This window comes from Acomys minous, assembly GCF_964271855.1.
Source record: "Acomys minous genome assembly, chromosome: 5".
In the NCBI taxonomy this organism is placed as follows: domain Eukaryota; kingdom Metazoa; phylum Chordata; class Mammalia; order Rodentia; family Muridae; genus Acomys; species Acomys minous.
The window spans coordinates 23,005,373-23,031,755 of NC_140494.1; the positions used below are offsets into that span (position 1 = coordinate 23,005,373).

At 43.7% G+C, this 26,383-nt stretch overlaps 1 protein-coding gene across 9 annotated transcripts in view; it reads right to left on the reverse strand.

Annotated features, from left to right (window-relative positions):
- Positions 1-6,911: 6,911 nt before the first annotated feature.
- ARHGAP21 (Rho GTPase activating protein 21) overlaps positions 6,912-26,383 on the reverse strand; it is a 127,654-nt gene continuing 108,182 nt past the window's right edge. For 5 of the 9 annotated variants that reach the window (XM_084782820.1, XM_084782824.1, XM_084782822.1 and 2 more), the window contains 15 exons: positions 25,998-26,034; positions 23,839-23,964; positions 22,438-22,722; positions 19,878-19,942; positions 19,666-19,805; positions 19,073-19,215; positions 18,657-18,812; positions 18,489-18,567; positions 17,821-17,894; positions 17,656-17,745; positions 14,776-14,901; positions 14,536-14,577; positions 14,132-14,237; positions 12,248-12,279; positions 6,912-9,370 (listed from right to left, as the gene is read on the reverse strand). In XM_084782820.1, coding sequence (XP_084638946.1) covers positions 7,694-9,370; positions 12,248-12,279; positions 14,132-14,237; positions 14,536-14,577; positions 14,776-14,901; positions 17,656-17,745; positions 17,821-17,894; positions 18,489-18,567; positions 18,657-18,812; positions 19,073-19,215; positions 19,666-19,805; positions 19,878-19,942; positions 22,438-22,722; positions 23,839-23,964; positions 25,998-26,034 — 3,178 coding nt within the window. In that variant the 3' untranslated portion in view covers positions 6,912-7,693. The remainder of the gene's footprint in view (positions 9,371-12,247; positions 12,280-14,131; positions 14,238-14,535; positions 14,578-14,775; positions 14,902-17,655; positions 17,746-17,820; positions 17,895-18,488; positions 18,568-18,656; positions 18,813-19,072; positions 19,216-19,665; positions 19,806-19,877; positions 19,943-22,437; positions 22,723-23,838; positions 23,965-25,997; positions 26,035-26,383) is intronic. The other 4 variants (XM_084782823.1, XM_084782825.1, XM_084782827.1 and 1 more) reach the window with 1 other exon arrangement.

The window sequence follows — 26,383 nt, forward strand, 5'->3', positions numbered from 1 at the left end:
ATAAAACTACCGAGACTCCTGAGACAGGACAGCAACACCACAAAAAAACAACTGGCATCTCCAAGTGAGGAAAATACCATTGCCAACCTATTGTTGTACTCCCAGCAACGCAGCACTCTCAAGAGAGAAGAGCAAAGTAATCCCACCAAAGGATCAACAGGAGCTAAGGAATATTATGACCCATGATTTTCACGGAAGGAACTTCTAAAAGATGTAATTCAGGTTCCACGAGAATGCTTTTAAAATGTCAGCCTGAATTAGAAGAAGCAGTGGTCAGTGACATGCCAGTCAGTAAATCATAAGTATCGGCCTTTACTGTATCAAAAAGGAACACTGTCCACATGATGGACAGACAAAATTCTGCAGGATGTTAGAGCAAAGCTGGAGGAAGCCGCTGGATAAGCTTATGTTTGTACTCTGCATTGCTTAACTACTAAAGAAACTCTTTGTGTGCATATTACATTTTTTAATTTTAAATTTATTTTGTTACTTTTCAGTGTGTGTGTGTGTGTATGTGTACATGTGAGTGCAAGTGCCTGAAGAGGCCAGAGCAGGGTATCCGATCTCCCTGGAACTGGAGTTACAAGTAATTGTGCGCCACCCTATGGGGGTGCTGAGAACTGCACCCAAGTTCTTTGCAAGAGCGGTACCCCCTTTATCACTGAGCCATCTCTCTAGTGCCACGTATTGCATTGTCTAGATTTACTAAAAGGATAGAAATAGGAGAAGGGTGGAAACAGAAAACCTCAATCCAAGTGAAAACAAAAAGTTCGTGAGGAAAGAAAAAAATATATATATAGCCCCCAGTGGGTAAATGATGAAACAATCAGAAAGTACAACAGATGGATAAAAACTGACTGACTGAGGTGGAAAGATACTTTATTCAACATAAGGAAATGCAGCTATTTATAAGGATAATAGAGAAAGGTGAAAGACTGAAGGATGAAAAGCTAGACGAAGAATGTCAAATATACAAACCAGAAAATAAACAAACTTAATTTTTACTAAACTAATATAAGATCAAGTACAATTGACTTTAACTCAGTAGAAAGATATCCCAAGTGTCCTTAGCTAGACAGGTCATAGTAACTTGAAATATAAAAACAAATTAATGAAAAGTGCTATGCCCTGCATGGCTCCAGGGACTGACCTAATGGTGATTATTATATCCAGCTGAATAAGGAGGGGCGTCTCTGTAGGGGAGCTAGATGTCTTCAGGCTGGGAACACAAAGGTGGAGGGGTAGGAGGAAGCCACAGGGGACATTTGCTGTACACCCTGTTAGCATTCATACACTCACCTGGGGACCATGGGATGATGCACAGTACAGTCCTTGACATGACTGTACCCGGTGTCAACAGCACGCACTGTGACAAGAGCTTCACTCCTACAGCAAAGGAAAGGACTGGAGAAAGTAATCAAAATGGCGGCAGTCTTGCTCAGTGGTGGCCTGTCTGTTGTAAATAAAGAGTACAATGCCTTTCAAACACAGAACACTGGACACTAATCCCAACCAATGGCCAAGAATCAGGAACATGCAGACTACATGTTCTACTATAAAGAATGTAGGAAAATACTGCAAAATACATTACAAAAAAGCCACATGTTTGAGAGCTGGGTGTGGTGGCACACACCTTCAATCCCAACACTCGGGAGGCAGAGGCAGGTGGATTGCTGAGTTCCAGGCCAGCCTGGTCTACAAAGCAAGTCCAGGACAGCCAAGGCTACATAGAGAGACCCTGTCTTGAAAAACAAACAAACAAACAAACAAACAAACAAAAAACCAAACCAAACGAAACAAACAAAAAACCAAAACCCAATCTCAATGAGACTGTAAAAAACACTTGGAATTAAAACTTGGTTGATATGGCCTATAAATATAAGGGAATTATAAACAGTTACATTTGAGAAGACTAAAAATATAAGTGATCTTATTGTGTGCTATAGCATCTTCTGGGTATATTCCAAGGAGTAGAATAGCTGGGTCTTGAGGAAGCCCTAGTCCCAGTTTTCTGATACAGTGCCAGATAGATTTCCAAAGTGGCTGTACTAGTTTGCATTCCCACCAGCAATGGAGTGTTCCTCTCTCTCCACATCCTCGCCAGCATGTGTTGTCACTTGAATTTTTGATCTTAGCCATTCTGATGGGTGTAAGATGGAATCTCAGAGTTGTTTTGATTTGCATTTCCCTGATTACTAAGGAGGTTGAGCATTTCTTTAAGTGTTTCTCAGCCATTTGACAATACTCTGTTGAGCATTCTGTTTAGTTCTGAGCCCCATTTCTCAGTTGGGTTATTTGGTTTGGTGGTGTTTAATTTCTTGAGTTCTTTATATATTTTGGATATTAGCCCTTTGTCAGATGTAGGGTTGGTGAAGATCTTTTCCCAGTCTGTAGGCTGTCACTTTGTTCTGTTGACAGTGTCTCCTGCCTTACAGAACCTTCTCAGCCTCATGAGGTCCCATTTATTAATTGTTGACCTTAAGGCCTAGGCTGTTGGTGTTCTGTTCAGGAAGTTGTCTCCTGTGGGAGAGTGGGGTCAGAGTTTCACACGAACTCTGGTGCCCCATATTTGACCACGTCCCCTGGATGGGGAGGCCTGGTGGCACTCAGAGGAAGGATAGCAGGCTACCAAGAAGAGACTTGATACCCTGAGTATATACAGGGGGAGGAGGTCCCCTTAGTTACAGTCATAGGGGAGGGGAGTAAGGGGAAAATGGGAGGGAGGAATGGGAGGATACAAGGGACGGGATAACAATTGAGATGTAATATGAATAAACTAATAAAATATATTTTTAAAAAGTGATCTTAAACATCCACCTTGAGCAATTAGAGGACAGACCTAGTCCTTGAATAAAAGGGAGCATGTTAGACACAGTGTACTGAATTAGAAAACTCACCTGCAAGCCCATAGGAGCCGCAGTGGCCTATCTTAGAAGAAATGGGAAGAAAAATTTCCCCATCAAGACTTGTAAAGTGGGTTTTATGAGCAGGGACCTGAGTAAAAGCAACAGAGCAGATACTGAGCCCCAGACAGTCCTGGGAGGGACAGGAGGCAGAAGTGACACTGAAGATCGGTGGAAAACCAGGGTATATTTGGCACCAAAGGACAAAAAACATTGGTCCCTATCACATGCTTCAAAATCATACAATGTACATCAAGATCCTTTACTTAAAAAAAAAAAAAAAAACTTCGTGGACTAGCAAGATGGCTCAACAAGTAAAGGGTAAAGGTGCTAGCTACCAAGTCTGATGTCCTGAGTTCAACTCTGTCCTCTGACCTCTACAACCATGTCATGACACATTTGTACCCACATTCACAAATAAGAAAAAATTTAAAAACTTTAAAAATATTTAACACGAGCCATGTGATGATGATGTACGCCTTTGATCCCACTACTTGGGAGGCAGGAGCGGATGGGTCTCTTGTGGGTTCTACAGAGTGAGTTCCAGGGCAGCCAGGACTACATCGATAAACAAACAAATAGATAAATAAGTGAAAAAATACCCCGTGCTACCCAATACTTCAGTTTGGGTATGGTTTAAGAATATTCTTTATGTGTCCATGGCTACACAGAATAACCCTTGGGTATGGCTTGAGAATTTTGTCCATGCGTCCATGCATTGGAGGCATGGTCCTTGGTGTGGGACTGCTGTGGTCATGATTATTTTCAGCAAGTGTCTTTACCCATTGTGCTATCTTACCTGCTAGAAATGCCTAACAGAGTTAACTAGCTCAAGGGGCATCACCATCAGAAAGCAATAATGCTGGTCTCAAGGAGTAACTTCTTCAAGCTGTTTGCTGTACAGTGAGGTTAGCCCTCATACTTGGCCCCTTCTGTATATGGCCAATGATGTAACAGAGTGTTTCCCAGCAGGCTGGAAACATGCTCTTAGTCCTCCAGAATTGTAAGTTCAATAGACATCTTTATAAAGTATTCAGCCACAGGCATTTTCATGGCAATGCAAAGCAAATCAGTAGGCAATAAATTATATGGTGATCCTGCTTTAATTAAAACAAACAAACAAACAAACAAACAAACAAACAAACGGTTGGGCAAGAAGGCACATGCCTTTAAGCCTCGTACTTGGAGACAGAGGTAGGCAGAGGTCTTTGAGTTCGAGACTAGTTAGGTCTACACAGGGAAACCTTGTATAGCCAGTGTTTACTACATTGTGGGTTCTTCTTTTTCTCACCCCACCCCCACCCCCATTACACCCCCTAATGTTAGATAAGAGAGAAACAAGGATTGAAGAGAGGGACTAAGAAAATCCCTGAATCTAATTTATTTTCTTTCTTTTCTTTGTTTCTTCTTTGGCTATAGCTACTAGCAAACTACAACCAACCTCCCTAAATGACCAATAACCACCGACCACACCTATCAGGGCTTTAGCATTTATATACCCTCTGAAAAGTTCCCAGAATTCCAAATGGCACACAATGCAGACACTATTTGCAGTTGGCAAAACCATGCTTCTGCTAGAGTATGAGGCAAACCATAGTCAGCTGTTGTGTGCAGTCTAAAGTAGCCCCATATCCCCACATCTGAGATTAAAACAAAAACATATTCTAGCCAGATGTGCTGGCGCACAACTATAATTCCAGCACTCAGGAGGCAGAGGCAGGTGGATCCCTGAGTTTGAGGTCAGCCTGGTCTACAAATCGAGCTTCAGGGCAGCCAAGGTTACACAGGGAAACCCTGTCTCGAAACAAACAAAAATGCACATTCTTATAATATTTCTGTGTTTTTAAAGAAACCAAAGTTTCAAATTGTAACTACAACTCTGTCTCAAAAAAAAAATTGTGTGTGTGTATGGGCGCCCAGTACATGGTCTTTAATAACTCTGTACTAGCCATTGCACTGAGTGTAATCAGGCTACATATTCCAACTACAGACTACACTTGAAAAACCTGTATGCCCGTCTAAGATATAAGCACCAACATATGAAACCAAAAGGACGGAAAGCAAAAGGGGTCTTATATTTACTTAGCAACCTCATCTCCACACAGACCTGCAGTCATAAGCTATCACCCCCCAGCCAGGTTCTCCAATAATCAGGCAGGAAGTAAGCAGATACAAACAGTAAAGAATTACACCTAGTGTGGCCAACAACATCCCAGTATTGACACAAGCATTCTGCCCAATTCTTTAAATGACAACATAGGGCCAGTAGGATGGCTCAAAGGCTAGCGGTGTGTGCACACAGACCTAGGAGCCTGGGTTCAACCCTGGATCTCGTGGGGGAGGCAAGAGTGATTTCTGAAGAGTGACCTCCACGTGTGAGCCACAACCTCTGCATGCCTGCATGCATGCACATGTACACACACACACCAGCGCACTAAATTTCAAAATGGCACCATATGAATTCAAAACATATGCCTCAGTTTTGAATGGTTCAAATCTCAGTGCTGCCCAGCGATTGTGCAGCTCAGTGGCCGTAACCAATATGCAAAGCCTTCGGTTGTTTGCAAAGAAGGCCGAACCATATGGAAACGGTGCGTGGCTTCAGGAGAAACAAACCCAGGGTAGAAACCGAAAAAGTATTTTAAAACTCATTTAAATTTTATTTGTGTATGTGTGCACACACGTGGGAATCATTTCTCTCCTTCAGGGATGGGACTTAGGTTGCCAGGCCTGGGGCCAGATACCTCTATCGGCTGACCCATCTTTCTGGCCAATGTTTTAAACTTAATAGTAAAAACAGAGTCCAAAGGTCTAAAATGCATATATTAAAAAAAAAATGAAATCCTGGAAAAAACCAACAATCTAAACAATTCCATTAGGGATTTTGAAAATACCAACTAAACCCAAAACCATAATTAATTTAAAGGCAGAATGAGTTTGAGTCCTGACCAGACTTTTAAAAGGCCTAAGCAAAAAGGTAGTTTTGACAGTTTTAATAACATATTGACTTTCACTTTTGCTGTGTAAACTGTGCAAAACAATGTGTTTTCTTCATACCTTTACTGAAAGCATAACATCCAGCCTGGCACAGTGACATTTAGTCTCAGCACTTGGGAGACCAGCCTGGTTTACATAGCAAGTTCCATGACAGCCAGGGCTGCATATTAAGATCATGTCTAAAAGAAAATCAGATTTCTGATGGCATAGTTACTCATGGTACGGCTTGCACTGCGGCGTCTGTGGCTGTACCTACCCAAACAGGGGCTGCATTACAGTTCTGTAATGTAGTTGTGTTGAAGCATTTGCACACTGAGTATTATTTTAAATTCCTTCCTTTCCTCATGTAATGAGGGAATGTAGCCCCTGTGATAATGTTGTGTATGTGTGTGTGTGTACATATATGATATAGTTATATAGATATAGAATTTCATTTTGTGATACAGGAGAATTTTAAAACATTTTCTCTACTAAAAAAAAAGGGGGGGGGTTTCAGGTATGAGAGCATTGAGTATCTCTGGCTCCAGTGACTTCTGAGGTCATCAAATCCTAACATGGAGATGTTGTGTAACCATTATTTATATATAGCACGCCATACTGGGAAGTACTGTTGTCACTGTTTATATGAGGTGCTAATTGAGAAGCCACACAGTCTAACACACTACATTATCTGGGAAGTGTAGTCCTGGAAGAACTCAAAACCTTTGCTTAGCACTCCGAAACAGCCTTCACTCACTGTCCCCCATGAGCCTTCACTCACTGACCTCCACGAGCCTTTACTTACTTTATGCTCCTCAAGCAAAGGTGAGCAACATCTGCTTCTGTAGCTCGTTCCTAAGTCCTGCGTCTGCACAAGAGTATGGCTTCTGTAAGCATTCTCAAGACCACTCCCAGCCACAGCTGGGCAGAGGAAAGGTGGAAGGACTGTGCAAACACACAGGCTAACTTTTAAAAGACTAGATAATATAGAAATGAGTAATCATTTTAATGCAGAGTAAGCTCCCAGCAGTGCAAAGTTCACCAAAACAATTTTATTTCCAGTGTTTAATTGGGTATGCACACAGGCATGACACAGGTTTGGAGTTAAGTCCTCATGCAGATTTACATTCTCCTCAGCAAGAAGCCAGTTCCATCCAGGGTCCACTATCTACACGCCTATGTTACAACATTTATATCAAATCTGGTATCTGAAGAAAAGATACACATAGAATATGTTCATTTAAGTTATTACGTATTTTACAGAAAGATTAAAAATTCAAGTCACACAAAACTCAAAAACTGTATTAAAAGTTTGAATATAAAACTCAGATCCACGTGGAATGACTGAAGAACGGAAGTTCTGTACCCACCTGTGTTAAAACTGGTAAATGTCATGAAATTTGTTACTGATAAAACGCATTCACTTATTCAATGTAAGTTACCTAATTTCAACAATATGGCACCCTAAAAATCAAATGTACTTTTCTCATGAGGCACTTTTGTTAGTGAGGAACCAAAAGAACAATTTTGCTGCATGAGCCAGCGGTTTCCTTCAGTGATTTGGGGAATATACTATGTAGTAAGTTGCAACAAACACCTTGCTTATTTGTATACAACTATCTGATACACTTTTAAATATATGTGTGTGTTCTTCTGGCTGTAGGAATGCACTGTAAAGCTATTTCACAGTGCAAAATGGTGAAACCAGCCCAAACCAAGGCTGCATAATAACAATTCTGGTACAAGAAGATTATTTACAGAGTTACTGGACCATGTAACAGTAGCTTTTTCTTGCTAGAGTGGATGTACCCAGCTTAAAGGCGGGGAGGAGACTCCGCTTCAGTGCCAGGGCTCTCAGACAGTTTGTGAGGTTGGGTGCTGGCTGCAGAACTAGCATTTTGGCTCATGTTCTGGAAGCTTTCTATGTTTATTTGGTCGGGTGACTGTGGTGGTGTGGAAAGAGGGGGCCGGTTGGCTGAAGCCAAGGTGTTGGCAGCACCCCTAGCTTCGGGCTGCTGAGATGGTGGTGTGTGGGTGCTGGTGGGTGTTCCCAGAACGCTGGGGCTCTCGGCCTGGGGCTCACGGCCTTCGCCTCGGCTCAGGTCCGAGGAGCTGGTGCGGATGCGCTCCCTGGCGAGCCAGTCTGAGATGGAGAGGTCCTGGGCCGAGCATTTGGGTTTTAACCGATTCACAGCTGAAAGCTCGGACTCTTTGTCCGCGCCCTGCTCATGCGCCTTCCAGAAACTCAGGACGCTGATTTCCGTAGCATCTCTGTGGCCCCCGAGCGTGTGTCTGCGTTTGATGTTTTTCCTTTTAGCTGTCTCGGCACTAGGTTTTTGATTTCCAACTCCGAACATGTCGTCTGCGGGGGCCCTGGGTCTCAGTTTTAAGCGATCTGCTATTTTTGTTTTCCAAGTGGCCTCCTGCTTTTCTGATTCACTTCTGCTGGGTGTCAGGAGGCTCCCTGTCGACTTGCCTTTCTTCATGACGTCAAACACCTTGGCCAGGGCGGGTGTTTCTTTCTCAGTCCTGGGATCTCCCTGGCTCCCACTGTCTGACTTGAAGCGAGCAGACTTCTTCCTGGACAGCGTGTCGCATTCGATCAGCCTGTGGGAGCTGAACTGCTGCCTGCGACTGTCTAAACTTGGTGTGAGACTTCCCTCGGTGCAGCTGGCTTCACTGCCTTCAGAGTTCCTGCGGCTCACCCTGGCAACCTCCTGTAGCTTCCCTCGGAACAGCCGGTCTGAGGTCAGGGCGGTGGGGAACACCGGGAACTCGCTCTCGCTGTCCGTCTCCACCGGCCGCCCTTCACTTACCAGCTCACTCCTCTCGTCATCGGCCTCGTCGCCCCTGCTCTCGGCCACTGACTGCACCTCAGGGCTCAGGCGGCTGGAGTCCAGGCTGGTCAAGTAGGTAGCAGATGATGTGGTAGAATAATCCGAGGTGATGGTGCCGGCATTGGCCAAAAACTCACTGTGCTTGGTTTCTGGACTGGTGGATTTTTTAGTGGAGGACCTCGCCAGCGAAGCCTGGGAAGACGTGCTAAGCAGAGTGCCTGAGTCAGACCCTGTCTCTTCGCAGTGCGGCTTCTGTGGCAGAAGTGACCTGGGGCTCTCCTTCAGCATGGCCAGGCGACAGCTGAGAGTTGGCGACCTGTTGCGTTTGGAGCTGTGTGGTGGGGATGGTTCTTCCGACGGCGGCGTCTTCTCCTCCTTCGTTGTACCCACGTCCTGCTTAGCGCTCCTTTCTTTGGCAATGCCCACCTTCTGCTTCCTGCCTGATGTCTCGCTCTCTCTTTTGGACTCTTCTTTAATCTCACTGTGACTCTGCTCCACATTCTCCTTCTTAAAGAACACACTGTCCAGCTCATCTTCTGAGCTGCTGGGCTGGGCTTTCTCTTTCGGTTTTTTCCTCTTGCGGCTAGCAGCTGCGAAGATGGAGGAAACAAGCAGTTCCCTGCTGTACTGATCCTTCCCCGATCCCCAAGAGCCCTGTGAAACAAACAGAAAAACGAGGCTGTGACCACTGCCCAGAGCTGGCTCGTCCCCAGATACGTCTTAAAGAACTTAAAGTCTACCAAAGCTCTGCACGCAACCACTGCACAGCGTATGTCTTAATACTCCCCTTTGAACTTGTATCAAGGCCAGCTTTTCATCTCACCCAGTCCCACCTCTCAGGGAATTACTTGATGCTTCCGGGTGTCGAGGTTTCCCAGTTCTTATTAACTTCCCTATTGGTTTCCTCCACACAATGCTCAAATATTCCTATTTCCTTTATCTGGTCTATGGGTAGAAGGGTTAAGCAGTATTCGGACAGGTGGTGGAGTGCACAGCTGTAATCACCGTACCCAGAAGGCTGCCAGGAAGCGGACAATTCCAGGGCTACCTACCCCAACTGCACAGTTGAGATCCTATCTCAAACATCCAAAAGGGTGACATTAGTTTAATATCCTGACATGATTAGGGTTGTATGGCTGAGTTCAGTTTTCTAATTGTCAACCTATGGTGCAGGCACTGAGCCTGAGGCATTCTTCACTCACAGGGAGGCTGGCTCCCATTACCACACCAAGACTGGCTCTTCAGGGATTAGCCTTGGGTAAATCAGGTTCATAAAGACTTCACTCATCTCATATAACAGGAAATGTGGAAAATTCAAATGATGTAAGGTTACTCAAAAGGTTGTAAGTCCTTGCCATGAAGCACACCAGTGCATGGTTACTGTAAGGGTCCCTCGTTATTCAGGACGTTCTTGATGACAACTATTTAATTAGTTTGCTCAGAACGTCTGTCTCTTTGGTGGCTGGTGGGCAGGTGAGGAAGTCCTTGTTTTAGAACACAGTCTTGAGTAAAGAGTCAAGCAGAAGGCATGTGAAGCAATGGAGTAGAAAATAGACTTCTCTATAACAAAAAGAAAACTTGCATAAGCTAAACCGCTATCCTAAGTTTTTTGGAAGGATGTTGTCTATTAAAAACGATAATTCCAGGCCAATAGGATTGTGCTTTTATGCGTTATAGTGGGTTGCTACACCACCCAGTGCATCCCTATGAGTTACTGCTGTTTGCTCCGTGTCTCCTTTACACTGGGGGCCATGGCTGAACCTGGGCTGAGCAGGGGGGCAGGTCTCCTGTCTCCAGCTTGCTCTGCAGGGTACAGAGCAGGGGCTGAGTCACTTTTTATAGCTTTTGCTGTTCATGAAAGAAGCACTTAGATAATAATCATCTTACAGTTCTCCAATTCCCCGTTTGAGAGAAAATGACTCTGCTTTTCTACAAATTGGAAACTGTTAGATATTTGAGAATTCATTATGCCACGGGCATAGTACAAAACAATCAATGTAAGATGAGCACACAAGGAAGGGGCGTATGTCTAGTGAAGGAATTTCATACGTCTTTCTGGTTTCAAAGCTATCATCTATGGTTAGGTACAGTGATGAAGCTGGGAGGCTGAGCCAGAAGATTATACGGCCCAGGCTAGCCTGGGCCACACAGTGAGACCCTGTTTCAAACAAACAAACAAACAAACAAACAAACAAACAAACAGGTTTAGGAAGTATTGGAGATCTACAAAGACTAAGGAGACATGACAAATAAATGTAAGCAACGATTCTTGATTATTCCTGAATGGGGAGGGGAGTAGGGGTGGGGTTAAAAGAATATTTGGGTAATTGGGAAAATCTGAATAAAAACTATATTAATATATCATGTTCATGTTAGTATCCTGACTGTGACTACGTAGTGATCAGTACTATAATTAGCTAGGTAACTGTGTGTGTATAAAAATTCACTAGCCAACGAGTTTAAGGTACAAAGCATGTAGATTAAATGTTTAAGTGAACAAAGTCCCAGTGGATGCACTAATTAGCTTTAGCTATGAACCTGATAGAGCACAGAGTTGCCTGCAGATGTCTCAGCTGAGAGGTGCTCAGCTCAGACTGTACTGTGGGCAAGTGTGTGGGAACTGTTTGACTGCTAGCTGAGTTGCAATGGCTGGGACGTGCTGGGCGGCAGGTGGTCCTGGCTATAAAGAAAGCCAGCTAAGCAGTGTTCCTTTGTGGTTTCTGCTTCCTGTTCCTGCCCTGACATCCCTCAATCAAAGTATAGGGTGAGATAAACTCTTTCCTCTCCTAAGTTGCCTTTGGTCATGGGATTTGTCATAGCAACAGGAAGGACATTACAAGTGCTGGTGAGAAATGACTCGGTGGGTAAAATCACCCAACTGTGCTCCAATCCCTAGGACTTGAGAGTGGAGAGACTGATCCAGTGTACTGTCCTCTGACCCTCTACAAGTGCACTCTAGGCCCCCCTCCCCCTGACACACACACACACACACACACACACACACACACACACACACACACACACACCCTATACACATAAATGAAAGTCAGAAAAAACTTTAAGGGCTTGGGAACTTTTATTCTATCATGGAGATTCTTTATCTCTCATTCCTAACAGAGGTGTGTGTGTGTGTGTGTGTGTATTTAATGACCCATTGTGTCCAATTTGTGCTGGAAGGTTCTTTTTGAGACAGAGTCTCACTACACAGCAATGCCTGGCTTAACACTGGCTATCCTCCTCCCTCACGCCCACGCCACCATCCCGGCTTATGTGGAGATTCTTTTTCCCTACTTTTATGCTAGTGAATTTTTTGACAGTGTCAATAAAGCACTGCGGTCCACATCAGGCTAAACTGTTGCCACTCTCACACTCTTGTATTTTCCAGCCTTCTTCTATCCCAAATTAACTTCTCCACATACTGGGCTTGACTGCTCTGGCTCCAGGACAGACTACCCTTGTATGTTAATGATAAAAGTCAGCCCCAATGCAAAGCCACCATGCAGTGTTTTCAAACTGTGTAAAACAGCCTACCTTAGATTTTGTTGAGTCACTAGTAGCTGAATCTGTGGGAAGTAAATAAAAGGTGGTTAGTAGGAGCCAAGCTTCGCTGCTTTCAACAAACAATGCAAAACTTATGAAGAGGACAGGCACAGAACAAAATGGGAAAGCAAAACTCAAAACAATAGAACACAGTGGATAGTCAGAGCTCACAAAGATGCAAGCTGCACCACAGAAAGCCACCGCCATGAAAGGATGCTGTGAATTGTAGGCAGAACCAGCTCAATGACAGGGATGGCAAAGGAGCCCTGTGCTAAACAGAACAGAAACACTAGTGTTTATTTTCTAAATAGTACATCTAGCAGTAGAGAAGCTTGAAGACCTTGAAAATTATGTCCCACATCTTGTATCTGAAGCTGATACACAATGCAGAACGTTCCAGACTGTCGGCTGCCCTTGCTACAAATTCAAACACTCAAGTGGTGTTCGTGCTGATTTTTGTCAGACTGTCAGATTGGAATTTGTATGCGCATATCCCAGATGCGAATGGATGTGACGGAGGCATCAGGGTGGCCTCGCTTCCAGGTCACTTTTGGTTACTTTAGATGATGCTAATTTTTGTACTTGACCCCAGTTTCACATCCGTGCAGTCAGGGATCCTTTTGGTTAGTTTTGTTAAATTGCCACCAGGTTTGTAAGTATCTACTAACAAACGCTATTATGGAAATGGAGAAATGGAAAGCATAACTTTGCTGTCTGGCAAAAACTCAGATTATACAATTATAAAGAGGGTAGGAAGGGGCCAGCGCTATGAAGAATAAATATCAATTTTAGAATTTTATCTTTGAGCGTTTAGGAAAATGATTTTTAAAATTAATGAGCTGGGCCCCGTGCCACCCCCCTTTTTAACACATGGCTAAATGCTTTATGACTTTAAGAACCAGTGGACCATACCATGCTATTTCTCCTCAGGGTCTGCTTCAGAAATAACAAGAGACAGCAGAAAGACTTTTAAGAGAGTAGTAGTGATCTGTTTACAGTATTCTTAAGCGAGACTTTACACCACAGATCAACTATGTTTGCATTTACAGGAACCGGGGGTTTCTGCAGACAAGGCAGCTACAGTGTGGACAGCAGTCCTCCTTCTTCCTACAGTTCCAGCTGTCCATCAGGGACATCACGGAATCCACTAGTGACATTACCGTGTGATAGACTCCTCCCACTTCGCCTGTGCAACATCAGTATAGATTTGCCTGTGTCAGTAAGTGCTGAAAAAGCCCTTTAGAGCTAAAACAAGAACATCGTGTGAAAACAGCATGCCAGATTAGTGCAACAGTTTGGCAGGAAACGCTTTCAAGAGCCTACTAAATACTAATACTTAACCAAGCATTAGGGCGGCAGTAGGAGAAAAGAAGAAAATCAAGGTCAAGTAGAGTGACTTTGAGTGGCAGATGATACGCTGGTTTAAGAGGGGCGGCTCGGCACATAGAGCTTGCTGCCCTCACAGGCCTGGTCCCAATCAGAACTACACATTCAGTCTAAGCAGACTTTCTGCCGTCACAGCAACCACATATTCAGCAGCATGTATCTGTTTTACCTTGTGATGACTATTACATGGAAACTGTGAACTAAAAGAAAAGGAAACGAAACAGTGGTGTGCATGCTCACTGCTCCCATCTTCCCACTCTGACAAACATCGCAACTCCATGCACTGTCAATGGTGGTATATTGCTGGAAGGTAAGTGCGGTCAATCAGAAAAGGCAGGCCGCGGCTTTTATTAGTAGAAAGGAAAGAGGAGGAGGAGGAGGAGGGAAAGAAAAGAACTCAGAGTGGGTCATTACTTATGGCCGTTGGCTGTCTCACTTTATAGGAAGGTCAAGTAACCTAGAGGTCAGTACTACCGGCACAAGAGTTACCTGATACATCTCCAGGAGGCACGCCTGTCCTTCCAATGTTGGTGAGTAAATGATCTATGTTTGGTACTGGCTGGGAGTCTACTGTGCTCTCCTCCTGCACTGCTGTCTATGGTTAACAAACAAAGATCTCTTCATCATCTCTTCAAAGACAACTTGCTTTAAAATTCAAACAACATTTAGTAAAAGACACATTATTATACGGAGTTTAATTCTGCATTGGTTAGACGTCACTAACGGTAAAGTAGGCACCATAGTTACATTCTTATTAAATCAGCACCTGAGGAGCTAGAAACCTGCTTCCGGGTGTCAACAGTGCACAAAGCAAAAGATCAAGGCTGTTGTGGCATCAAGAAGGAGCCTGTGTCCCATATGAAAACAGCTGAGCACGCACTGACAATACTTACAAGAGGTTCTTCAGCACCCTCTTCTGTGAAAAACCAGTCATGCTAAAATTTAAAATAAAGAAGGTGAGAATAATTAAATAACCCCCTAAATGTATTTCTATCTTGGGGAACAACACAGAATTAAGGGAAATGTCTTAGGGGGGAAAAAAGTAGAAGCAACTTTTGTCTTTTAACTTTTGTCCTAGCAATTTTCAGCTGTGACAAAGTGAGCTCTCAGGAAGCCACGCGGTGTGAACTTACGTGTTGGATGAGCGTCTCTACGATCTTGTACTGGTCAGGCATGTGTGTGACCATGTGGGTCATGTTGTCTTCTGATGTTCTCACTAGAGTTGGACCAAAAACGATTGCTAGGTTTCTTGGTTCCATCTGAAAGAAAGGATGGAAGTGGAAAATTAGATTAAATCTCCACTGCAGGTTTAGCATTTTGTTGCTGAAATTTATTTCTGGAAAGTTCTTTTTTGATATAATTGCCATTTGTGTTTTTCCAAGAAATCTTTGATTAGTTTTTTGTTGTTTTCTTTTTTGAGACAGGGTTTCTCTGTGTAGCCTTGGCCTCTGCCTCCTGAGTGCTGGGATTACCTCCAGCCTTTGATTGGTTTTGAACCAGCCAATCAACTGTTCTTGGTTAAGAAAGATGGACTAGGTGGAAAAAAAAGAAAAAGTGAAATTTAAGAATGAGGAACTCTGTCCCTTGGGAACTGAAAGGGACAAAGGACGTGGAAGTACATGCAAGGTTCCATATTCTTCTCCGGGTCATACATCAAAACAATTAACAGAGAAAAACAAGTCTGAACCTCTTCTTTGATTAATCCTAACCCCAACCAAATCCCCTACAGCTCTGGCCTTGCTGCATCCACTGGACATAGTACTCTGAATTTCTTGCTTAATTCTGACTGTCATGAGCATAAATCCTGTTTTCCTTGTATATTACATTGAGCTTAAAGTTTGATTAAAGTGTTAAATAACTTAACCAATCTTAAGAACCTATCAAAACTCACAAAAAGCCACACTGAAATGAATCCACCATTCAGGACCCCACAGTACTAGGTTAACGTGTGTGAGGCGCTGGCATGTGCATACAATTTACAGACAAGGAACTTCCGGCTCTCTCCTCCACTGAGACAACTGCCACTCTTCTTTTAACCATGTTATGTGTAATTCTACACCATACTCAAAAGTGCAGAGACATGAATTCTCACTAAAATTTGGATTTTCCCAGAATACTGGCTTATTAGGATAAAAATACTTCCTTTGGGAAAGGGTTTGGGAATGCTTTTGTTTCCTTCTGAAATATACAGTCATCTTATTCTCACCCTGTGCTGGTTGGAGCCCACAACATCAAATACTTTATTTCAGGTGTTCAGCAGAGTCTTGCCTATGGCTTCACGTAAGTCTTTAGACTAATGATATACATTAATATTTATGTACAGAGACATTCGTCTGATTTGAGTAGTTTTTTGCTAGCTCGTACATATAAAATGATACCTGGGCTACAGTTTTGTTGTTTTTGTTTTGTTCTGGTAATTGTCTGAATTCTGTATTTAAGTTCCTAAAAATGAGGTTTAAAAAGCTGAAAAAAATGAAGTACCATATCGTCTTCAAGGCTGAGTATTAATCCAGCAAAAACTCCTATGCCCATGGCTCTAGTACTTGGTGGGAGGGCGCAAGAGGAAAAGGCATTTAAAGACACGTGGGCTCGCAGAAAAATCCCTAAATAAGGAAAAATTTTAGGACAAAACAGATTTCTGGGGAAAACCACCGCTGCCACCACAACAACACCCAAGCCAGGAGTGGCAGCTCATGGTTTTAATCCCAGCACTCCAGAGTAGACAGGATCTCTGAGGTAGAGGCCAGCCTGGTCTACAGAGCAAGTTCCAGGCACACTGCATAGAGGCCCTGTCTCAAAACCAACAACGGAGCTCTAGCATGCAGCAGACCTGATGAACGGCACGCTGGCCTTCGGGGATAATCAACTAGAAAAGACTTCAGCTAGAATTATATTGAGGAAACTTTGGCTCAGTGAACAAACTTTTGGAGACAGGTCAATAAACTGGTATTTTTGGGTTTTCTCTTCTTAACCTTTCACGACTCCCTCAGCAGAAGACATGAGCACCTGGAAGGTTCTGAGGCACTGCTGAAGACTTCTCCATCTGCAGGAACAGGCTGATAGTGATGTGCTCAAGAGCCAGCGCTGTACCAAGGAGCTCCGCCTCTCTCAGGCAGGAAGTGGTCTTAGAAGAGGAGTGTTAGCAATGCCCCTTAGCTTCCTCTTTAAATGTTCCCCTCCAAACCCCAACATGACTATTACAGAGTTACTGAGTACCTGAGTTGGAAGGAGAATCATCTTGCTACAATGGACTCACGTGACAAGCATTCACTGACCGAGCAAAAGGGTGAGAAGTTAAGACTAAAATGGACCAATGAAATACAATGTGTGGATCTTACCTAGATATGTAAAGAAATAACGTACTGTGAAGACCTTTAAAAAAAAAAATCTATCAAGAAAACCTGAACATGATCTGAATATTTGATAATACTAAATCCAGCTAATTTTGTGACTATGTGGTAGTAATATGGTATGAAAAGGAAGAAAGACATCATACCTGCTGATTAGGAAACTAAAGAAAGCATTTCAGCATGTATCATCTGGTACCTTTTAGCTGGCTTATCTTATATGGCACCTATTAAAAATAGTAGCATAAAGCTGAAAACAAAAAAATTCTGACTCTTACATTTTTCTTGCTGAATGAATGTAAAATTATATTTCTAAAGGAAATTCCCCTTCCTAAGAGTGACAACGGAGCCTGGAGCAGTGGCGCTCGCCTGTAATCCCAGCACTGGGGAGGCAGAGGGGCAGGTGGATCTTTGTGAGTTTAAGGCCACCCAGAGCTACACAGAGAAATCCTGTCTCAGTGGGGGGTAGGGGGGGTGGGGGGTGGGAGCAGAATTATGGCGTCTTGCTTTGGAGTGACTTTCAGAAGGCCCCAGCAGCCCAGTCTGATGCACTCCTGGGCTTCTGTGAAATAATAACCTTCCTCGAAGTATTTAACACAGAACACCGGAGGCCAGCCCTCAGGCTGGGGCCACTGAAGGTGTACTCCAAGGCTGTAGCTCACGTACCTTATTTTTCTCTGAGTTTTCTGCCACTGTCTTCAGATGAGCCGAAAGAAACTTAAGTGTCTCGAAATGATGTTCAGGCAGGTCATGAATCTGGAACATATTATTTTCAGGATGGATTTAAATGCTGCATTTGAATTGACTCCCCAAGTAAAAAGTAATACCTACTAGTCTCTTTAATGTCCTCAGCCGGTCTAGAGGGTCTTCTTTACGATTGGCCTCAATGAAGTCAGCATATTTGTCTGGCAGCCGTAGGAACAAGAGAACAGGGTTAACTGCTTAGGTGAACTGCACTCGCCTTTCCTTCAAGGTTTAATTTTAAACCATGATTGTAAATATATAAGACTTTCGTGGATCTTGGAATTATCGATCTCTGAAATTTACACGCAAGAGATGGTTCTTAATGATCTCCAGGCTTGCCCAACAATCAGGAGAGTTCCCCAGGGGACTTCTCTGAAGCTACGGTCTGGCTGTCACTCAGCCCGTCCTCTCCTTCACATTAGCATCTAGTACAGGGTCTTTTTAACTATACCTTATAGCCAAACAATCTGACTGAAACAATAACAACATTTTTATCTTGATGACAAACATAGGCTAACAGAGATCTTATTTTCATTTTACTGAAGTGTATCAATGTTTTGCAGATGATTTTCACCAAAATTTAGGAAGACTATAAATGAACAAAACCAGTTCTCTTAACTACACTTTTCTTTTAATTTAGACTTGAGATGAATGCTATTTCCTTGATCCCTCACTTTTCTGGTTAGATTTACTATGCTGCCTCCCAGCACAGGCTGAGGCCTTTCCTCTGACGTGGCCTGTGAGAACTAACTCACCGTTGGTAAAGAGAGGCTCAGGGAGCTTTCTGAAGAAGGATTTTAGTAAACTGCTTATCACATTCAAATCTCGCCATTTCTGGATATGCAAAACAGAAACACAGTATTTTTGGGTCAATACTATGAAAGGAAAGAGTGGATCAGCTACTCAAACGGAGATGCACTCACGTCATCCTGAATGTCGATGTCAGCCATGCCCTTGTTGAGCTCTTCCTGCATGCTTGAGATGGCTGCATTGTTGCCAGGAACTCGGTAAATACCTGTGTATTCCAGACCCCTTTCTTCAACTAATTTGCAACATATGTCAACGATTAATGGAATATACTGCAAAACAAGAAACCAGCATTTTATGTAACACAATACAAAAGTTTGAAAATGAATTCCTACTGACCATTTCTGTCTAAATCACTAGCCTCGTTTAACTATACAAATTATTCAGCTCACAGAGCACAGAGCAGTCGTGTAAGGGAGGAAAGCCTTTCCTAGCTTAGCAGGCAGCCCCTTTATCAGGAGGGCTGCAAACTCAGACCCTGCTATGACCGCCACTGACTTAAAATAAAGCTCAGGTGGTTGGGCTCCCCTACCCGGTTGCTGTGGGCAGGCGGGCAGTCGTCCAGCCTGACTCCGAAGGTCCCTGTGGCGGTGGGCTTTTTCTCGAACGTCTTCCTCACGATGCTGGGGATGCCTCTTCTCCAAGTACCTTTGTCTTTCGGGGGACTGGTATCATCTTTGGATAGTTATTGAAAGTAAGATGACATTATGAAAAACGGAAACAAGACTGTTTAAGTCTAATTCATCAATGCTCAATTAAGTGCAGTCTAATAAAAGTCTACATTCCCCACAATTATCCTCTTCCTGCTCTCTCATGCCTCCAATCCACCCATATAACTTGTCAGATCCAGTTATATTTCTTTGCCTTCAGAAAGACGGCAGAACCAGCAAGTCCTCTTTGTGAGAGGCAGGGAAGCACTGCCTTCGTCTTACAGTGACACAGCTGGCCATCCCCATCTGTAAAGATGCCTTCATGTGACTGTCTTCTCCTCCCCTTTCTCTTGGGCCTCGCCTTAAAGGAAAATACCCAATGAGCCTTGAGCTAGCAGACCTGACTCTGGGCCTGTTGGTGAAAACAACATAGCAGACACCCTCAAGATTCCAGCTCAACCCCTTTTACAGCTACCTTTGCTGAGAAGCTTCCTCTCTGACTCCTCCTTTGGAGAATGTGGGCTCTGAGTCTTTGGCTCGGATTTAGCACCAAGCAAAGTTTGCCTGATGCTAAGACTCTGGCGAGGTGTTTTTGGCAGCTGTTCTGTTTTGCTGCTGAAAGAAACAAGCATTTAACAACTGTGTATTTGACATCTAAACTAACCATAGGCATGGTGGGATTCTCACCTCATCAGACTGTTATACTCTTTGATTCTTCGACTAATTAGATCTCTGTTGGTAACTCCAGTGTCCTACAGAGTGGGCAGAAGGTGACATTGGAGAGTGTGTTATTAGACTATTAGAGGCAGAGGGTGACCCCTGAGCTTGAGGCTTGCTATTGTATCACACTGTCAATATAAATGCTATGACTGCTCCTCCAAGTGAGTTTGCTGTGAATTTCTTGTATTTATGTAACACTTAGGATAGTTCTTAAGTAACAGGGATTCAGTACATCCTGAATTGATATGCTACATGAAATGCATGATTGGGAGCACAAAGCCAATTTCTTTAATACCAGGAAAAATTTATCAGCATTCAATAATAATGAATCAAAGATAGAAACATCCACCAGAATCTTCTAATGATAAACTTGAATTAGGAACAACGAATTAGGACAGAGTAGGTTCTGGATGATCTGACTCCTGTGTCCCAAGTTGAACCCAGAGCTGAGCAAACAGGAATGACTCTATTTGTAGCAACTGCAATCAACACTGGTATGTGGGTGCACACATTTTAAAAAATATGTCTTATTTTGAGTGTAATCAAATACATGTAGCCACACAGGCAGGAATGAAATACTTAAAGAGACTGTGCTCTTTTTGGCTGTCAGATCATTGAAACAGCGGTTCTGTAGAAGTTGGACATACCCCAGGAATCTCAAGCTGACAGAAGGAAAGGCTGACACCACGTGTGGTGTCAGTAAGAGGGGGCTTGTGGATTTCACTCAGCTTTGAAACTTATCAAGCCAGAGCCACGATGATGATGGGCGGGACCCCACCCTGACCAGGACGGCTTTAGCTGTGCATGCCTTTCCACCCTCTAGTTAAATCGAAACCTCATGCAGGATTCCCAAAGATAGAACCAGGGCCCTCTCTGTCCCTCTTCCCAGTGCGACCACATGAGTGGACCCCTTATCCACTTCTCACTAGTACTTTGCCTTGGCTCAGGAAGACAAATTGCACATGTTTTCTCTCATCGTGACCCTAGATTTTAACTTTCATATGCGTGCATGTATATGCGTGGCTACAGGTCGTGGAACTAGAAAAAGGACCATGAGTACGGAAGAGGGAAGGAAAATAAGAAGGTAACCAAATACAAGTGAGATGAAGGTAAACGGCAGGCTACCTGCAGGACGCAGGGGACCAGGAGGGGAGGGGTGAGGGAGGGGTGGGGGAGGGGTGGGGGAGGGGTGGGGGAGGGGTGGGGGAGAAGGGTCAATAAAGACAGTCCATATAACAATGCCACAGTGTGTCTGTCCTATTACTTTGTATGCTAATCAGTCCTTGGCTTCTTTACACACAACTCAGCTGACACTCTGCTCCGAGCAGCTACAGAACAAAAGCAAGGCCAGAGGCTGAGCAGCATGGGAAATGTGCTCATGGTCTGAGCTACCTTGACTACTAAAGTTCTTGCTGCAAAAGCGGCTCCGTGCTGGTGGAAGCCAGAGAACCTCAGAAGTATAAAGCATTGGTCCTTATTTTTTTTTTAAAAAGAAGCCTATGGCATGATTTTCACAGCACCTGCTTCCTTCGAAGCTCATGCATACTCCAGGGTACATTATATTTTACACTCTATCAAAACAAACCAAATCACATCTTTGCCTTTACATAGCAACTTGGCTTTATAATGTTTGTGCTGAAGCCTAGCCCACAACAACACGAACTTCAATATCAAGGACAGGCTTGTAGTCATTTGGTCAAAAAGGTTCCTGCAGGTTCTATGCACAGACGCCAGGGACAACACTAATGATCAGGAAGACATGTACTCCTGTCTGCGGCTTGCTGTGTCTGAAAGTATAGGAAGAACATGAACACCCTCTTTCTCTTGTGTAGCAATAGTACTTCTCAGTAAGTAAAAATAATGCAGGTCTATGTTACAGGATATTTGGTCCCTGGGGTTGTGAACTGTAAAAACCTGTCTTTTGTTTAGCATGGCTGAGCCCTAACACACACCTTTAATACAAGAACTTTCTGCTTATTGTACGCAGGTGACACTTTTAATCTTTCTGTACACAGGCTTTAATAAAGTAAACCCTAGGTCAAGAGGTGGAGCAAGAAACCAGCTGGCAGGGATTTAAGAGCAGGAGGGACTTGGAGTTAGGGGTATTTCAGACAGCAGCATAGAGAAGTAGAAAGAACTCTTGAGCTTTTCACCTCCTTGGCCTTTGAGCTCGCAAGCCTTTGGCCTTGGGTTTTTTGGCCTTTTCCTCCTGGACTGTCAGCTGAGCTAGTGAACCTTTTGGGCCTTTTCTATCAGGACATTAGGAAGGTCAGATGGGTGCTTTCTCTGCCTCTCTGAGCTAGCAGGTTTTCACCCCAGCATCTGGCTCCTGGGTCTTTATTGGTAAAATTGAAAATTTGAGACTATCATTTAAAACTACAGGTATATCTGAGTTTTCCTTTTTAATGACTCACGTTACAGTATCTTACTTTTGATTAAAAAAAAAAAATCTATCCAATGTTTTTAATCACCCTAAGGGATATGCCATGAGAGTGTCACATTTTACCACGTCCTTTGACAAACACACCTCTTCATTTAGGTTGCTGCTTTCCTGGATGGTCTTGATCCATGCTAACATATCGTCTCTGTCTTCAGCCTGGAACAGGCACTCACAGTCGGATGTGGTAAGCCGAAACACATTCCTCCTCTTGGTCTCACTGTACGAGATGTCGATCAGGCAAGCATTGACGCTGATGGGCTGCTCCTCCTCTGACGGCGTCGCTTGCTCTCTTCTGTCTTTGTACAAGTAGAGCGAATGGCCCCGAAGTACAACATACATCTGTTTCCACGGCCTAATACTGCCACCAACTCGCTAGAAAACAGTAATTGGTCCATGTTCATGGCTATGCAATACAAGGCTAGAACTCTGTGACAGGATCAGGGCAAAGTAATGCCTTTCACACACATACTTATGTACCTGGTACAGCAGATGTCTCACTTGAATACACAAGAAGACAGGAAGGATAAAAAAAAAAAAATCAGATGGAGCTGGGTGAGGTGGTACACACCTGTAATCCCAGCACTCAAGAGGCAGGCAGATTGCTGTGAGTTGGAGGCCAGCCTGGTCTAAAAAGCAAGTCCAGGACAGCCAAGACTACACAGAAAAACCCTGTCTCAAAAAACAATAACAAAACAAACAAAACTAAAAAAGGAAAGCCATGACTCTTCTTTTTGCTCTGGGATTGAATCTGAGTATTGCTCATATTAGGCAAGTGCTCTACCATTGAGCTGTATCTCTGGCAAAAAAACAAAAACAAGCCTCCCCTCCCCCCACAATCCGCCATAATACAAGTAAAAATCAAGTTTTAGAGCAGGGACATGATAAACACCCAAGAAGGAATGTTCCTGAAGCAACAGGTACTGACAAGAAATGAAGTCGCCAGAGTCATGAGCTGTGCATGGCAAAACAAGAGTGTCCATGTCCAAGTATGTTTGCAAATTTAAAATCTTTGGCAACACTAAAACATTCTTACGCAAAGATTTCATTGTGTTGGATTCTACTTACTGAAGCACATGTTGATACCATTATACTCATTTATATAATTTAGTGTTTATAAAAATAAAATGAAATAAAAATTAAAAAGGAAATTGAAAAGACCTAGATAGACTAAGTATTTTCAGATGGCTAGTGAGGAGAACTGTTATTTGCAGACTTAGAAACATCTATGATAGTCAATCTTGGTTTAAAAAAAAAAAGGCAGGATTCCTTCCTAGAAACCCCATTTTTCGGTTCATACTGGCACACTTGTAAGGTATACTCCACATATAGTTGGCATTCAAGATGAAACGCAAGAAACTGCCCCACTGGTGAGGTTTTCCTTTGTTGTGAATGGGTCTCTGCCCTGGGAGCCTCACAACCTCACACCCGTGGGAGTGCCGCTTCTCAGGTCTGCACCCCCGAGTCACAGGAGCTGTGCGAGCACACTACCTTGCCCTTGTCGGTGATGAGAGGCCGGAACTGGAGCCATCCTTCCTTGGCAGCATCACTGAAGACCTCAGAGGAGGAACCCTTCCTGGATCCAGAGTCTTCTGATGACTTCTGGCTGTCCGTGATCTGCAGAAAGGGCCAAGGAAGCAGGAAAACGTCCGCTTTTCTTAATACTTACACATGGAAATGGCATTGGCAAAATGTCTAAAGTTCTGAGTGAAACACTGTGGAAAAGTTCCAGGTTTAGAAGTCACACTAGAAACACTTCTAATCTTTTATGTTTTAAAAAGGTGAACTGGCTTATCTACAGAACAGTGTGACTTCCCTGGTATCATGGGCTCACTTTTTGGGAAAAAAAAAGAGATAACGGGGTCTGGGGGGACAAGAAGCCAGGAGCAGTGGTACACCCCCATAAGCCTCATCACTCAGGAGTCTGCAATGGTGTAGAAATAATGAATGTGTGTCTCATCCACAGCTTAGGACCAGCCAGGGCTGCCAAGTGAGCTCAAAGCCAGCCTCCCCTGTGCAGTGAGATCTCACTTTAAGACAAAATGAAACAAAACTCGGCGATGGAAGCAAGGAAAGGATCCACCGGTGAGCCGTGCCTCTGGAGAAGAAGCACACTGAGGCTGAATACCGAATAACTAAACCGGCGGCACCACAACAGTGCCAACTAGAAACTCAGAAAGGCGAACGCATAGTCATCATTTTAATAATTTACATCACCTGGAGTGCAGGAGCCAAGGGAAAGGTTGTTCTGGTCTTTTGTGTGTGGTAAAAAGCGGAAGGGAGTCTGAAAGTGATTGATGAGGCTACCATTACATGGAGCATGGTTTTTTAAAGAACCAGGCATGAAAGGACGAGTGACTGGAGAGGACGGGACTATTGCCCTAAGTGAGGAGGAGGAGGAACGAAACACTTAGGCAGTGGCGTAGAGACAGAGTAACCAGTCTGGTACTGCAGAGAGAAAGAAACTGACTAAACGGGGCAAAGTTCTAGAGTTTGGCTTGAGCCACTGGGAGAATGGAAGTAGAATTAATGAGCCGGAAGAAGGCACAAGCTAACCTAAGGACAGTCAAGGGCCGTGAGAACCTAGAGCTGTGTGGTAAGCATCTGGCTGCATACGTCAGGGAGAGCAGCTTGCATGGGCTGCTGTTCTGTGAGGAAGCCGAAGCTAGCAGTTCAGACCTCGAGTTAATCACTGAGGAGATTGGTGCACAGAAACAGGGGTTGAAGTTAGCTTTAGGCATTCCAAATTGTTACCAAGGTGGACGGCCCAGCAAAGGAGACTCAGGTGTTGACAGAAGAGTCGATGAGGTGGGAGCAGCAGAGGGCGGGCACTGCACCACAGGGACGGCAACTGTGTAGTTATTCCTGAAAGGCTGCATTCAGCTAAAAACCACGCTAACCAGCAACTGGGGAGCTGGGTGGCCCCGGCATAAGTGCCACACTTATCGTTGTCATGGGTGTGGGAACTGTGGAGAAGAGACCATGGATATGTTTTTCAAGAAGATTTACTACAAGACTGCACAGAAGGGATGGGCCAGAGAAGCGAGTGGTGATGCCCATCGCGGGAACTGGATACTGGCAAAAGTGCCTGCCGATGCATGTCACAGATGTCTGGGTGCTTGCTGGCTTCCAACAGGGCCATGTCCCAAGTACAGACTTTAAGGTAAGAGCAAGTAAGCAACTATGGTACAAATGCAGTCATAGCCATTTCTGAGGGTGGTGAATAAGGATATTCCTGTTATTCCTAATTTTTCAGTAAAGTACAAGGAAGGGTGAAGAAGACAGTACAAAGGTGGCTACAAGCAACAGGTGCAGGAAAGTACAAGCTAATAATTTTGAGGAGAGAAAACAAAACAAGAAAATACAGAAAGATAGGTGGGCAGTTTGATTTGGGCCTTGAGATGGTAATGAGGAAAATCAGACCCAGTGCTTATAAGGCATTACATATTTGATAAAAATGTTTAGAAATTAAAAAACATTTAATAACTCATATTGTTCAAATGCAGTGGGTGCAGACTAAAAAGTGACACCATTTAAATACAAAATATCCAAAAGTGAAAATGCACACTTTTCTTTGAAGGGCTAAAATAAACTAAGGTAAATAAAACATCTAGTATTTACTTGATATCTTAAAAATATTAAATACTAACCTTGATTCCCTTCAGGCTAGACACGTGCTTAAAGGACCTGTTGGAAAAGTAAACATGTGTAATAAATATAAACTCTGGATGGAAGAATTGACTACAACTAAGTCTCCACTAATGAGCTGATGTTTCATTCTTACTATGTGATCAATATGTTTATTGTTCAATGTAAGTGGGAACAGCCAAGTTATAAGTATGCACATTTTTTTTCTATTTAATGTATGAGCGCTCTATCTGCATATACACCTGCAGGCCAGAAGAAGGCACCAGGTCTCATTATAGGTGGTTGTCAGCCACCATGTTGTTGCTGAGAATTGAACTCAGGACCTTTGGAAGAGCAGCCAGTGCTCTTAACCTCTGAGCCATCTCTCCAGCCAGTATGTACATTTTCA